The 13769-nt window shown below is 47.9% G+C and overlaps 2 protein-coding genes across 10 annotated transcripts in view; one reads left to right on the top strand and one right to left on the bottom strand.

Moving 5' to 3' along the window:
- The window catches only part of LOC121470596 (uncharacterized), a 4217-nt gene extending 2669 nt beyond the window's left edge, over positions 1-1548 (top strand). The window contains exon 2 of the mRNA XM_072934549.1: positions 1345-1548. The gene's annotated coding sequence lies outside the window, so the exon portion shown is untranslated. The remainder of the gene's footprint in view (positions 1-1344) is intronic.
- DRC7 (dynein regulatory complex subunit 7) lies at positions 218-13769 on the bottom strand. 9 transcript variants are annotated; one of them, XM_041718617.2, is made up of 16 exons: positions 13499-13769; positions 12633-12768; positions 12053-12227; positions 11076-11201; positions 9751-9945; positions 9295-9438; positions 8757-8975; positions 7924-8034; positions 7044-7119; positions 6424-6552; positions 5448-5576; positions 4777-5003; positions 3687-3902; positions 2491-2601; positions 1313-1414; positions 218-628 (listed from the first exon to the last, which is right to left on the bottom strand). In XM_041718617.2, exons 1-16 carry the CDS (start codon positions 13752-13754, stop codon positions 515-517), a joined length of 2466 nt encoding a protein of 821 aa, XP_041574551.2. In that variant the 5' UTR covers positions 13755-13769; the 3' UTR covers positions 218-514. The 9 variants fall into 9 exon arrangements, with proteins under 9 accessions (XP_041574551.2, XP_072790646.1, XP_041574549.2 ...); XM_072934545.1 differs by having other exon boundaries at positions 7044-7116; XM_041718615.2 differs by having other exon boundaries at positions 12633-12812; positions 13499-13638.

The following is a 13769-nucleotide window of genomic DNA, read 5'->3' as shown; positions in this document are numbered from 1 at the left end:
ATGCAGCAGATTTGGAAAACAAAAGCCCTGAAAGACTGTGCATGCTTTGTCTCCCCTTCTGAAGTAGACCTTAGGGCTAAGGTCCCATTGAGACTCGAGTCTCAAACATGATGGAGTTTCATGAGGAGATAATTGATGTAACTGCAGATGGGCTTTAGAAAAAATAGGGAAAAGGAAAAGGTGCAGAATGGTGCAAATTCATTAAAATATCTGCAAATCTGATCATAGTGAAAGGTTTACTGAAGGCAACTCCAGAAAAGCAATGAAGAAATCAGTCATGCCCGAGGTGCCCAGCCAAGTGAGGATTCCTGAGCAGCACCTCTTTAGGAGAATGTTTTTTCTCTATTCTGCCAACTGCTTCTCCCTAGAACAAGAAGGGGGAAATCGGAGGGAAACTGCAGTGGGACATGGATTAATGTATTTCACAGAGTAGCTGCAGTTCCACGTTCCTGGGGCTGACTGGTAATCGTGCCCTGCCCAGGCAGTCATTCCCACTCCCTGCAGAGGCTCCACTTCACATCGTGGAGTTGGTTGCAGTGTGATGGGTGAGGGATTCCTCCTCCCCTCCGAGGTGCTGACTCTCCTTCTCCAAGGAGCTCTGGGAGCCCTTCTGCTCCTCTTCCAACACCTGTGAAGGAACAAGCGACCAGAAGTCAGGGAAATAGAGAGGAAAGTGAGGAGCAAAAACACAGCTTAATTCACAGAGCTGGGATGAAGGAAACCACAAAATGGAGGTGATTTATTTTTGAGGAGGGGAAAAAAAGTTTGAGATGCGGTCTCATGAGAAGAAGAAAACTAGGGAATCAAAATGTGGAACAGGAAGAGGCAGAAAATCCAAGTGTTTTGCCTCACTAGTGTCAAGAAGCCCTGGGGAAGCAAATCATCTGTGATTGAGAGAAGGACTAAAGCTGCCCTGGGGCTGCTTTGTTATTTGATGCTAATTACAAATAAAAATACATATATCTATATATATACACAGGCATATTTATGGCTCTTTTAAAATACTGCCCCCATAATCCCTATTATCAACTAATCATTCTTAATTGTTTTCTTTTTTAACTAAACAAAACACAGTAATCTTTCTCAGTGGTGCAAGTTTTTCCAGAAAGTCAGGAGCTGACCATAGCACGACCATGTTATATTTCCCTGGGAAGGCAATTGAAACTGTGCTGACTTACACCACACTGTGATTTGTACCAATATATTTTAATGATATTAAAAGCTCTACAGAGAGAATTCCTGATAGAAAAAGAGCTGACTGGATTTCTTTTATTACATGTATCGAATGCTGACATTAATGAAGTTTACTTACTGTGGCTTCATGCTGTTGTTCTCTCTTTGCAGCGCTGTATATTGAAACTGACAATTTAATATTGGCCTCTTCATCCTCACGGACCATCAAAATATTTACCATCTTCCAAGAAATCAGAAGAAAGACCCCTCAGCTTTCCCACAAAATGACTGTACTTTACAAGCCTGACCTGATAACAGAGCAGATGCTGCATACAAGAATTGTAGAATAAGATTAAATATAGATCTATGCAAATATGTCCATGTCCTGCTGATAGATCAAAAATCTAAAAAATTAAGTAGTCTTAATTTTAGATTGTTGCTGTGTATGAAATTCTTGAATGTAATTATTGATATTAACTGATAAAGCTTTTCTGGAGTCATAGTTTTGGCACTGCTGTAGAAATTGCACTGATAGCTTTGGCTTATTTTTTGTCTTATATAGGATATGCAGCACAAGCAATGGGAATATTTTGTCTGTTGATACATCAAGACAGAAATTTGGCAAGGTAGTTCATGAGGTCACTGTGAACTAGCTTCAATTTTCTGAGGAAAAAATGTGATTTTTGCAAAGTTGTTCTTAATTATTACTAACATTGTAAGTTAATATAGTTGAGCATTCCCTCTGCAGTGCCTTCAGGGATTTCTCTTCCTCAAAAAAAAAAAGTTAAAAGAAATCCAATAGCTGTGCCTCCATCTGCCAGAATGATTATATTTTTCATGATGCAATTACAAAGAACTCGGATCTGTTTCACCTGTCAGTGTGATTAGCAGTACAAGCAAAGTGCTTTATGAAGTATTTCCCTACAGGCTCACACAACAAGTCACTTCAATATTTTGGATAGGGTTTCCTGGCAATGCCTAGCACCTAGATACAGCATTACATACAATATCCTGGCAAATGGCAGGTAGGCTTCCAGATGCCCCAATTCATATATTGTCATTTGCTCTCTGAAACGTTTCCTGACAGGGAAGGAAGACTAAGAGCAGGAGCAGGAAAGTGTGTGACTCTCCATAAATATATTACAGCTACATCTTTACTGAACAATGCCTGAGTAGCAAGCATAATAATTCAACATGGACACCAGCTTTGTCTTACTTTTATCACAGTTTAGCTTGAGGAGGCTTTGGCAACCAGGCAGCTGAAACTATTTCTACACCTGATCAGTTCTGACACTGTGTGTCACACCTCCCTGTTACCTCTGCTTCAGAGTCCCGGACTTGTTGTTTCAGATCCTTCTGTTCTTCTCTCAGCTCCCACAGCAAGTCGTACAGACGGCGCATGTTCTTGTGTTTCTCTGAGGACCACGGCTGGAAGCAGATAAGTCAGTGAGAAACAGCAGCACTGTCTGGGTGCACAGGGTCAGGTACTCTGCTGGCAGAAACTGGCACCATCCTGCTTCAGCCAATAAAGCAGCACTTGTTTCCATCATTGAAACATCAAACCCATGGTCAGCATGGGTTTATCAGACTTCATTTTGATTTAGAATCCATCAGTAATATGAGCCAGATGGCACATCTTGCGCTTTGCTGATGCTGCTGTTTTACTGTAGGAATGAAATGAGATGAATTGGAATGCATTGAAATAGAGATAAAAAAATGGGATTCCAGCAATGGTATTCTGTGTATTCTCCCCATTGGGGAACAGAAATTTTAAAAACCCTTTTACATTAAAAAAAAAAAAATCCCTATTTGTAATCTCTGGTTTTCTTAAATGAATTGTGCAGCATCACAGCAGAATTTACTGGCAGGCTTTTGCCTCTGGTTGCAGTCTCACACTGATGCTGTTAGTGGGGTGACCCCTCACCCTTGATGAGATCATTTGACTTAATGGCAGCACTCCACTTCTTTTGGAGTATCTCTTATTTAAGGCTGTCTGTCTATTTATCTACCTATCTGTCTGTCTGTCTGTCTATCTGCAATGTATTAAGTCTCAGCATCTTGCTCTGCAGAGTAAACTCTGGGATATTTAAGGAATGATAGGACCCAAGAACTCCACAGCAGAAACAGAAGCAGAACAAAGAGTGTCTGCCTTTGCTGCTCTGTTCTCGCTCTTCTTGAAGAGAGAACAACAGAGGACATTTCAGCTTCCCTGCCATGAATCTCCAGAACAGAGTCCAGCAGCTGCTGAACCTACACTTTGCAGGATCCCAGGGGATGTGGAGTCTGCCTGATGATCAAATCTGAGAAGATGACCTCAGGCATGGCCACAGCAGGCCGGCCATGTCACATTATGTCCTGCACTCCCAGTCACTCCCAGCATGGCAGTGCATCTCCTTGGCTGTTGGTGTTGTCAGCCTGGAGCTGTGCAGGTGGAGTAGAGGGGCAGTATGGAATATGTCATGCTTGTAATTCTTTCACTGACATGTCACCTTTGTGTTTTGTCATCTTCATACCTGGAACTTGACAGTGTTTTCTCTGCTCAGGAAGATTTCATCTTCTCTTTTTTCCCTCCCTATTACTCTGCAGAAAGCCACCTTTGAGGCAATGGTGTCATGAAGCTCAAGGTGATATGTCAGCTGGATGACATCATCTATGACCATAAAGATACGTTCCTCTATGTCTTCATCAGCAGGCTTTTCTGGATTTCTGTGGAAGTACTCCTTGATTTGCTAATGGAAAGTGAAAAAAAGACACAGAAGCAGCTTAGACAACACAAAACTGGCAAATTGGCAGATTTGGGTAAAACACCAAGGTAAAAGTTGTGCTTTTCTGCCTGGACTTGCATCTTTTGGCAAATGGTCCTACTGTTCCTCTCTATGGCTTTCAAAAACCCAACCACAAAGCTGCATAAAGCAATACAGAAGTTTCCTATTTGTGGAGCAGAGTATGCTTTCCAAACTCCAAGTTAGCTTGGGATGCATCCCTGCCTGAGGGACCTGCAGGAAGTATGGTATTTTGGAGAAAAGCAAAGTTTCCCATATTTCCCAACACAGGGGAGGAAAAGGTGGCATGTTTGGTGCTGGTCCAAAGACAGGCCACCACATGGCTCTGTCTTGCCAGGTGGTATCTGAGCCATACACACTGCCAGATGTCAGATTTCCTCCTCCTCCTGTCCTGCAAACCAGACCTGACAAAAGGGAGATGTAGATTACCTGCCTGCAACAAATCAGAGTGATGGGACAATTCATCAGGAACCTAAAATGATATTAGTTTGGACTCAGCACAAAAAATCATTTTCCTAGTTTTGAATCTTGTGAAAATTGTGTTCACATTTTTTTCCTTTCCTCTGACACACAATTTCCAAGCCTTCGTTTCTTAGTTTAATTCTAGCTGCTCAATGCAGTTCCTGCCAACTACTCACACTGTAGCTCTCTGTCAGGGAAGCAACAGTGAGACACAGCAGCTGAACAACACTTGGATATCTCATCTGGAGTTTTACCTCAGCCATGCCCACTGAAAATGAACTGAAGCCCCAGGCAGTATGTTCTGCATAGTTTAAATATCACAGTGACCCATATTTTTCTGTTCCTGCCTTGGACATACCACTATAGGCCGGGGGTTAGCATCAGCTGTGGCGTCAGCCTTTTCCATTTTCTGGTCTCTCTCGCCAAACTCTGTGTGCCGCATGTGCAGGAAGTCCTCCCGCTCCACGAAGTACTCTGTCATCTCAGTAGCACTTTCAAAACGTTTCCAGAGGCCATCAACTCGTGCCGTGTGGTAAAACTCCACTGTGTGCCCAGTCTCAGGTTCCAGTGACGTGTAGGAGTGAGCTAAGGACAAATCACACACGTTTTCAGTGTTAGCAACTGTAATTCACCGAACACAGGGATGTCCAGTGTAGGTCTCATTTTCTTCAGCTTTAGCAACAGATCTTATCCCCAGCTGCACAACACGGAGAGAACAAATATAATCGTAAAGAGAAAGTTTCATCTTCCATCAATTCATGCTGATAAAATTAGAAATGTATCACCCTGATACACATGATAACTATTTTTCTAACATGTAGAAAACTACATAGATGGGAGAGCACTGCCCAGTGCAAGCCACCAACCCAATTCTCTACTCTTCACTGGAGACCATTTTATTTATTGAGGCAATTTATCCCACAAGTATCCTGTTCCCCGTGCCTTTCAGCTTTGGGTTTTTGCCACCACTAGAAGGGAGTCACGTGAAATCCCATCAGCTGCAGTGGCTGCCCAGATGAGCTGGAATACCTTTAAGAAGGAGGGGGTGTCCTGGCCTGAAATGGTCTGTGATCAGCTGTGTTTGTTTATTCACTTCTCTCATATATAGCAGGTCTTCTCGGTGTTTGAACCATTCCTTCACCTCCAGTTCTTCAGTACCTGCCAGGAGACAGGTTATCTTGTAACGCTAGATCACCCTGTTGGAGGTGGCAAAATTCTGCTGGGCTCTCAGTGTCTGTGCCAGCACCCTGTGCTCCTGATACAGCCTCAGTGGACATGGTACAGCCACTGGAATTGCCCCTGTGCACAGGGGAATTTTGTATGTGAATCCTGATCTGCATTTGAGTAGGTGAATTATACCCTAAGAGGGTCTATTCCTCTCCATCAACCACAACTAGAGTAATGAGCTCAGGAGTAGAACATGGCATGGCAAAGGGCTATGGATAGGCAAGAGAAATTCCATCCCAAATAGTTAATGATTGTTTGGATCAGTCAGGAGACTGGAGCATCACACCATCCAAGAAGGATGAGGGCAGGACACTCTATGTCCAGTAAGGAATCTGCATGGTTTTGTGAACCAGCTGTTAAAAATAATGTTTTCAACTACAGAGATATCCTCATGCTGTAGCTGCCCCTTTCTATGGCCCCTTTTGACACCAGTGAGGTAATAAGGATAGTGACACTATTGGATCAATTCAAACCAGCCTTCCATTTCTCTGAAGACTGAAAATCCAAGCAGCTGACCTGTGACACTGAACAGTTTCACTGGTGTATTAAACAGATTCAAACTATTGTGAAAACCCCTAGCAATGCTGGAAAGTTCAGGGGCTTGACAGACTAAGCATGATGAAGAGTTTGAGGATAAAGTAAATAATTCCCCACAAAGGTGAAAGGAAAATGAGAAATCACAAGAGAGACTGGCAGAAAGGGGACCACCTCCCCTTTTCCATCAGCATGCCCCAGGCTGTTTGCTCAGTGTGGGGACTGTGCTCGTTCATCCTCTTACGGTCTGAGTCTGCGTAGACAGTGAGGCGTTCCACCAGCCCGTCTCCATTTGCATATGCCGCCCACTTCTCCTGCTTTGCTTTATCGTACAGGATCACCTTCTTCCCCTGGGAAAAGGGATTCTCATATTCTGCAGTGGGCAAGAGAATTGTCAGACAAATTGAATTCCCTGTTCTCAGCCCAAAAGAAATAATTTAAGAGGGGAAAAAAACATGGCCTTAGAGACATTATGCATTTATTTATTATGTTCTGCTGGCAATAAAGCTGTTCACATCCTGCCTATTGTCCTTTAATGTTATAATGGTATAATAACTCTTTTCTCTCCCCAAACAGGTATTTGATAATGCAGGAGCAGTTCCTTGTGCATAGCAGTGAGAGAAAGATCATCCCAGGCAACATTTCCAGCTGGCAGGGAAACACAGTGTGGGGTGCCTGTCTGTGGGGGATGAAACAGTGCAGGAGGGCAGCCACTTGAACCAATAGCTGTTTTGGCCTTCATCTATTGTGCTTCAGTGTTACTGTCTGACCACCCTGAAGGGAGAGCTCAGTGAGACAGACAAATGTCCCAAATCCACTGAAAGGTCAGCTGGGAGCAAGAAAAAGGCAAAGGAAAACACCTACCTCTGCAAGATACCTTAATCTGGGCTACCCATGATAGTGGCATCTGAAAGCTCATGTCTATTTCCTCCTTTTCCTGCTGAAACAGAAGCAGAATTTGTGGTTTTGGCAGCATCTCCTGCTGTGCCAGGAGGCATTTTGGTCCTGGTGAAGTGCAGTGATCGGAGCTCAGCTCATGTGAAGCTGTGCTCTGGTGAGCACCAGGGCACAGCTATGACAGCACACCCCTACTCGAGTCTGATGAAGTTATCTTCTCCTGGCTACTGCTCAGGCTGGCAGGGAATGAATGTGGCAATCACCAGATTATTTTTTGTAGACCCTGGAGGAGTCTTTACTCCCTGGTTATAGGCACAGGCTGAGAAGAGTAGATAGCAGGAGGGAATTACTAATTGCATTCCTCTGTGCTGCTGTGCAGGTGCAATGTCTGTTTTATCACGCTGTCTTCTCCCAACACAACAACATTTTTTGCTTCTGTCATTTTTTTGTATATTAGAGGACACACATTATTTCTGCATTTGTTTGGCAGGTTCACCTTGCAGCCAGGAGGGGAAGGTGACCAGCATAGAAAGAATGTCCACAAAAATCTCATTCTGGATTTCATTTTTTTAAATTGTTTCATCCCAAAGGCCAATGCACTGGAGGCTTACAGAGATCCCTAGCCACTTATGACACCTGAAGCGTCATAAGTGTCAAGCAGGACACTTGGAGCCCTGCTTCAGAAAACACCAGAACTCTTCTAAATTGAGCAAGAATCTAAACCTGGCCAGAGTAGAAGGGGTGTGACCTGGAGAGGGCAGCAGGCAGGCAGATATTCACGGGCCTATGGACACAGTGGTTCCATACAGGGTCCCCAGTGCTCAAGAGCATTGCTTGGGTCACTCACCATGTCATCTGTGTCTTTCTTGGGTGACTCTGCGGGCAACTGAGAGGGCTCCTTGCTCTCTGCAAACATTATTTCCCAGCAGAAAGAATCACTCAAGTCAAAGCTGAGATCCTAGAGCATACAGGAAAAACCTTTTTCACTACAGGGCATTGTCAAGGGCCTTCCACTAAATTTGACTGCTGCATCAATATGTCTGTGGTGCTCTGGACCTGCCTGGGTGTCAGAGAATTCAGGAACTCTAGAAATCTGGACCTCAGGGAGGTGAGCTCCTCAAACCTGGCTGGCTGGTGGGACCCCAAAGACTGTCCCTGTGCCTAGAGGTTGCAGAACCCCTTCCTCCTCATGCCTCTTCCTCAGATTAGAGGAAATGGCTGGAAATGCTTCTGCCTCCTTCCTCGGGGCAAGTATGGCCCCAAGGGCAAGCTGATCCAACTCAGACCCTCAGCTCCTAGACTCTGTATCTGTTGGGGAGTAGCTGAGGTATGGGAAGAGCCTAATCAAGATCTTACCTGCCTTGAGCTATGCCTGACAGACCCAAAAAGATCCTCTGCCTCAAAAGCTGTTGTTTGAGAGAAGGAACGCCTAGCCAGCCTTAAAAGCTGAAGCTCTGGCACTGTAGGGATTTAATAGATGTTAATAATCTGTATTTGCTAGCTCAGAGTCTGGTGCCCTGGAGTAGTTCCATAGTCTATATAATCAGAGCAACATGACCAAAACCAACAAGAGGAGTGGTTAAGTGGAAACTGGATCACTACTGGTCTTGGACTCTCCCAGGTCTCAGGTTAGCCCAGCTGTCCCTCACGTGCCCAGGCAGGGTGCCAAGGGCTCCCCACCTTGCAGCCTTTCCGGCAGTCCTGCATGTTCACCCAGTAGTTCCTGTGGTTCCAGACGCTCTCAATCCCAAGGAAGCACTCGTCCCTGGTGCTGTGGCCATTTCCCGTGAACGGGTTGATGAAGAAGGTCTCAGGAACCTTCCTCTTCCCAGACAGAACCAGAACCCACGCGTGCACCCGCAAGCCATGCAAAGGGTCTCGCTTGGGCTTATCCACCTCCTGTAGCACAGAGGACAGAGCAATGATTATTGCCATTTTACTGACACTTTGTTCCAACCCAAGGGCAATCTTATCCTTTCCTCTGCCCACTCCTAAAGAACTCCAGGCTGTTAATGCTTTTAAGAGAGAGGTACTACATACCCAGCACGTGTTCCTTTGCCAGCACACATTGTGCTCCTGGAGGCCAAGTACTTGCGGCCATGATCAAGGTCATATCATACTTCACAGAGGAGGCTGTGAGCTCCTCTTTGGTCAGCCATTACCTGTGTCTCAGCTCTTTTTCCTGGAGCTCACAGGAAGGTGGACCTTGCTAACTCACCGTGACCACCTCCTCTTCTCTTTCCTCCTCTTGTGTGGACTCAGTTTCTTCCTCCTTCTTGGCCTTCTGCTGAAGCTCAAACTGGCTCTGTGGCTCTGAAGGGTACTTAATTCTATACTTGTTGGGATCCTCCTCTTCTGGTACCTGCAAAAGCAGGGTATTACTGTGAAACCCAGGAGAGATCAAGAGAAGGAAGTAAATGTATGGATTACAGGTACCCCCAGTTCCCAACACTTGGCAGTTTGCAATATTGCACCTGGTGAGCAGAAATTCAGTGAAGCCAAAAAGGCCTTGTAAAGAGCTGTAGAAAATCACTCAAAAGATTCCTTTGGTGAGGTCTCTGGTACAGACTGAAACCCAGTGTGGACCTGAAGCTGTTCTCCCTAGCTCAGCATTAGAGTTCACTGGACATGAACAGGCTGAGCATGTGTGCTGGACTCCTCTCTGCCCACTCACCTCCGGGGGCTTCCTGAGCCGTGGGCACAGCTCCTGAGTCTGGTCCAGGGAGCACATCTCAAGGGTGGCATATCCATGTACACAGTAGGCATCATAGCCAGCCCCAGTCAGCAGGGAGCACAGCAGCACAGTGAAGTCAAAGCAGTTCCCTCGCTGGTACTTCAGAATGGTGGTTGGGGAATAGAGTGAGCTGGGCTTGAAAGAGAGAGATCACGTTCACATGAGTGCTTGTCTTGTGGAGCTGAAACATGCACCAGGCAGAGAGCAGGGAGACGGGCATTGCCCATATCCCTGGGCTCTGCATCCTATGGGAATCTGTTATATAACATTTCTTTAAAAGCCACTGACTATAAAACTCCCCTCCAAAGTGATCTGGGAAAACTCTGACCCCAAATTTGGTGACAAATTTAACCACAGGAAGGAAGGACATGACAAACTCATCAAACTGCTAAAAACCTAATGCTAATCACAATCCTGGAATGGGATTTCCCTCTATCTCCTGTTGTTCTGTCTACAGGTCTTCCAAGGCAAACACCCATAAGCTAAATTATAATTCACAGGAGGAAACATATTTCCTTCTGGCCCTCACTCTATCAGTACACACATACTGCATACAGAGAGGTTCTAATCCCACTTAGTTCTCAGACATCTCACCTAAGGTGATCAAGGCAGTCTCCACCTGCTAAAAGGAGATCCCTTCTGTGTGCTCACAAAGTGCCAGAGCTCCTCTTGAGACCCTGGGACTCTTGGGACAGCCTGTGGCTGGTGTAGATTGTTTAGGTCACTCTGCAGTCCTTGCTAGCAAGGAGTGTGTTCTCTTAGCTGATTCTCATCAAGAATTTGCCCCAGCTCTGGCATCATCCCTTTTTGCTAACCTAGACATCTCCCTTCATCCCAAAATATACCCAGATGTGGGAATAGAAATGTCTAAAAGTGCCTAAGAATGGGTTACTGAGGTCAAGTATCATCCCCTAGGGTTTATGTGCTCCTCTGTTCCAAGGTGTCTTGGTTTTCAGAGAGGAAGCTTGTCAGCCATTGCCTCCCACAGTGCTCCAGCTGCTCGTCTGGGCTGGATGAAAGCAGGGTCTGGTCTTGAAGAAATGATGCTTAATTACTTAAAAGGTACCACACTGCACATGCACTATGGGTCCAACAGAATGCACAGGGTCTGGGAAAATCAGGGAGCTGCCTAAATAGTGAGGGGATGGTGAAAGTGTCAAAGACCTTTGTGATTCCAGCCACTGAGACTTCCCCACTGTGTCCTGCTGAGAGGCCCTTCTGTCACCTCTGTAATGTCTCTGCTGGGGCTGCAGCCCCTTTCTTACCGGTGTGATTGGGCACTTGAGGGGCTCCATGATGAGGTAGTCACAGACAAAGCTGGCACAGCCTGACCAGTAGTACATGTCTGGGTAAGGCAGCAGGGTTGGCCTCACTGTTGTGCTCACAAACTTCTGCAGGGCAACAAGAGGAGTTTGGTTAGCCAGCAGGCCCTTGGCAGAGTCTCCTCTCCAAAGCCATCCTCAGACCACCCCTGGATGTTGCAGATCAAATTCAGGATCTTTCTACAGCATATCAACAGCATCAATGTCCCTTCTCTCCAGTTCCAAGATGGAAATTTCACGGGGTTTGGGAGGCTGCTTGCCTGTGGCTGAAACTTCAACTTCATCTCAGACACATTCCAGATGTGAGCCAGTTCTTCTCTTCATTTCCAAGCAAGTCAAATAGCTACTGGCTTTTCTGGCTTTTACATCCTCCAGCTTTTTTTTTTTTTTTTTGCCTTGCATGGTAATGATACAACAAATTTTGAGGAAAGCTGGTACAAAGTAGCAGTTCCAGGTGCCCAGGGGAAACATCAGGTCCAGAACTAGAAAACAGTTGTGCAGCTTGGGCCCAGAGACAACAAAAACAGACCACAAACTTCCACATTTACTCCTTCCCTGTAACTTCGGTGAAGTTCAGAATAAGACCTAACTCTGGATCCCTATCTGTGGCTGAGCCTGAGCCTTATCTGTTTCATGTGTTTCTTTTCCTTCCCTTTATGTTTTTGTGGTCTCTTTTGTTTCCTAAGCACCACGCTGCAGCCCACATGTCAACACCAACATTTATATGGCTCATGGATTTGGACAGCCAGGGTGTTCCTGGGGTTCTGTGTGCCCACTCAGGGGCTGTGGGTTCAGCCAGCAGGTTCCCATTCCCTTTAGCCAGGAGGGAAGGCAGCAGGGGCTGCTGTTCTTTCACAACATTTGGCACTGTGGAAGCCAAGTGCCCCCTGTGCTGTGGCTCAGCCCCACCCACCCCATACCTGCACACCACACTCGTTGAGCGGGTGGATGAAGAGCGGCTTGCGGTCAGGGCACAGGTGAGTGTACTGCTGGGAGAAATGGTCAGCGAGCTGCAGCAGCTCCTTTTCCTGACAGGAATTTGTCTTGTATGAAGATGGTAAGTGGGATGTGTCAATGGAGCTCCAGTCGAAAACACTTACGTGGCAGGGGGAGGCAGAGAGACACAAGGAATACGTCAGGAGCAATACAGGCAGGATGATATCAAAACATGGCAGGGCTTCCCTGTTTCACAGGTAAAAAATGGGAGCCATATCCAAGGATATGATTTTGACATAGCCAAACATCTCTGGAGCAATGGCAAACTGGCACATAACCAGAGTCTTGGGGGATCTTTATACAGCGGTGAATGGATGCACCATCAAATGAGTTACCTTCTCTTACTTGCACACCCACACTTTTGGACAAACCCATCAGGCTCAAGAAACTTGCTCACTCCCATCACTGTGCAAGGGGATCACATGTGCCAGCCACACGTGTGCAATCACCCTGTGGGGCCCAAAGGGGACATCTCTGCTCATCCCAGCCAGGGCAGAGACTTACGATTCATCACTTGCGACAGAGGCTTCCTCCACAGCTACATCTGCCTCCAGGTCATCGAGGAAATCACTGAAGATCTCATCTTCTGCTGTTTGCTCCACTTCCTCCGTCTCCTGCAGGGCCTCCATTCTGCCTGGCACTACAGGCATGCACACACCAAGGTGAATTCAGGGGTGGGACCAGCTACATGGAACAGAGAAACACTCCCATTGCGGTCGCAGTGCTTTGGTACATGAGCATGGCTGAGGCAGCCAGAGCCATGAGAGTTAAGGGAGAGCGCTGAGTTAGGCTGGCTTTGGTCAGTAAGTGGCTCCGTGTCCCAGGACACCCTAAGCGTGCAGAGCAGGCAGGGCCTGGCTCGGCAGGGCAGCGCATGGCCCCACATTCCTTCAGCCGTGCCCTGTGTCCTCCCTCCTGCCTGGGGGGCTGCCGGCGGGGCAGCAGCTCCATCAATCCCTCCATCAATCCCTCCATCAATCTGCTCCATCAACCCCTCCACCAATCCCTCCATCAATCCCTCCATCAATCCCTCCATCAACCCGCTCCATCAATCCACTCCATCAATCCCTCCATCAATCCCTCCATCAATCCCTCCATCAATCCGTGCCGCAGCCCGCGGCCGCCCAGGGCCCTCGGAGGGAGCGGGGCCGCCCTGCGGAGCCGCAGCCCAAGGGCATCCCGGCCGCCTATCGCCGGCGCGGGCGGCGTTCGTGCGCCGTCCCCGCGGTCAGGCTGACCCGAGCGGGGCACGGGGAGGCGCTGACCTTGCCCGGGGCCCCGCACCGCCCGGGCCTGCCCCGCCCGGCCGCCCCTCACCGGCTCCAAGGGCGGCGCGGCCGCTCCGGGCCCGGCGCGGCTCCGGGGCTCACCATGGCAACGCCGGTGCCGCGGCTCCCGGGACGGGGCCTGCGGCGGCTCCGGGACGGGGCCCGGCCGGGACAGCCCCGGGGTCCCCCCGGACCTCCCGCCACAGCCCCGGCCCCGGAGCTCCGCGGGACCCCGCGCTGCCCCGGCCCCGGCCCCGCCGCCCGGCGCCTCTCCCGGCCACGCCCGGCAGCGAGCCCCGGCGCACTGGGAGAGGGAACGGGGAGCGAAGCGGGGACAGCGGCCAGCCCGGCCCCGCATGGCCGAGGCCGAGCC

The sequence above is a fragment of the Taeniopygia guttata genome, chromosome 11, assembly GCF_048771995.1.
Source record: "Taeniopygia guttata chromosome 11, bTaeGut7.mat, whole genome shotgun sequence".
NCBI lineage: Eukaryota > Metazoa > Chordata > Aves > Passeriformes > Estrildidae > Taeniopygia > Taeniopygia guttata.
The sequence above is the reverse complement of the archived record's forward strand: the minus strand, read 5'-3'. Positions and strand labels throughout refer to the sequence as shown.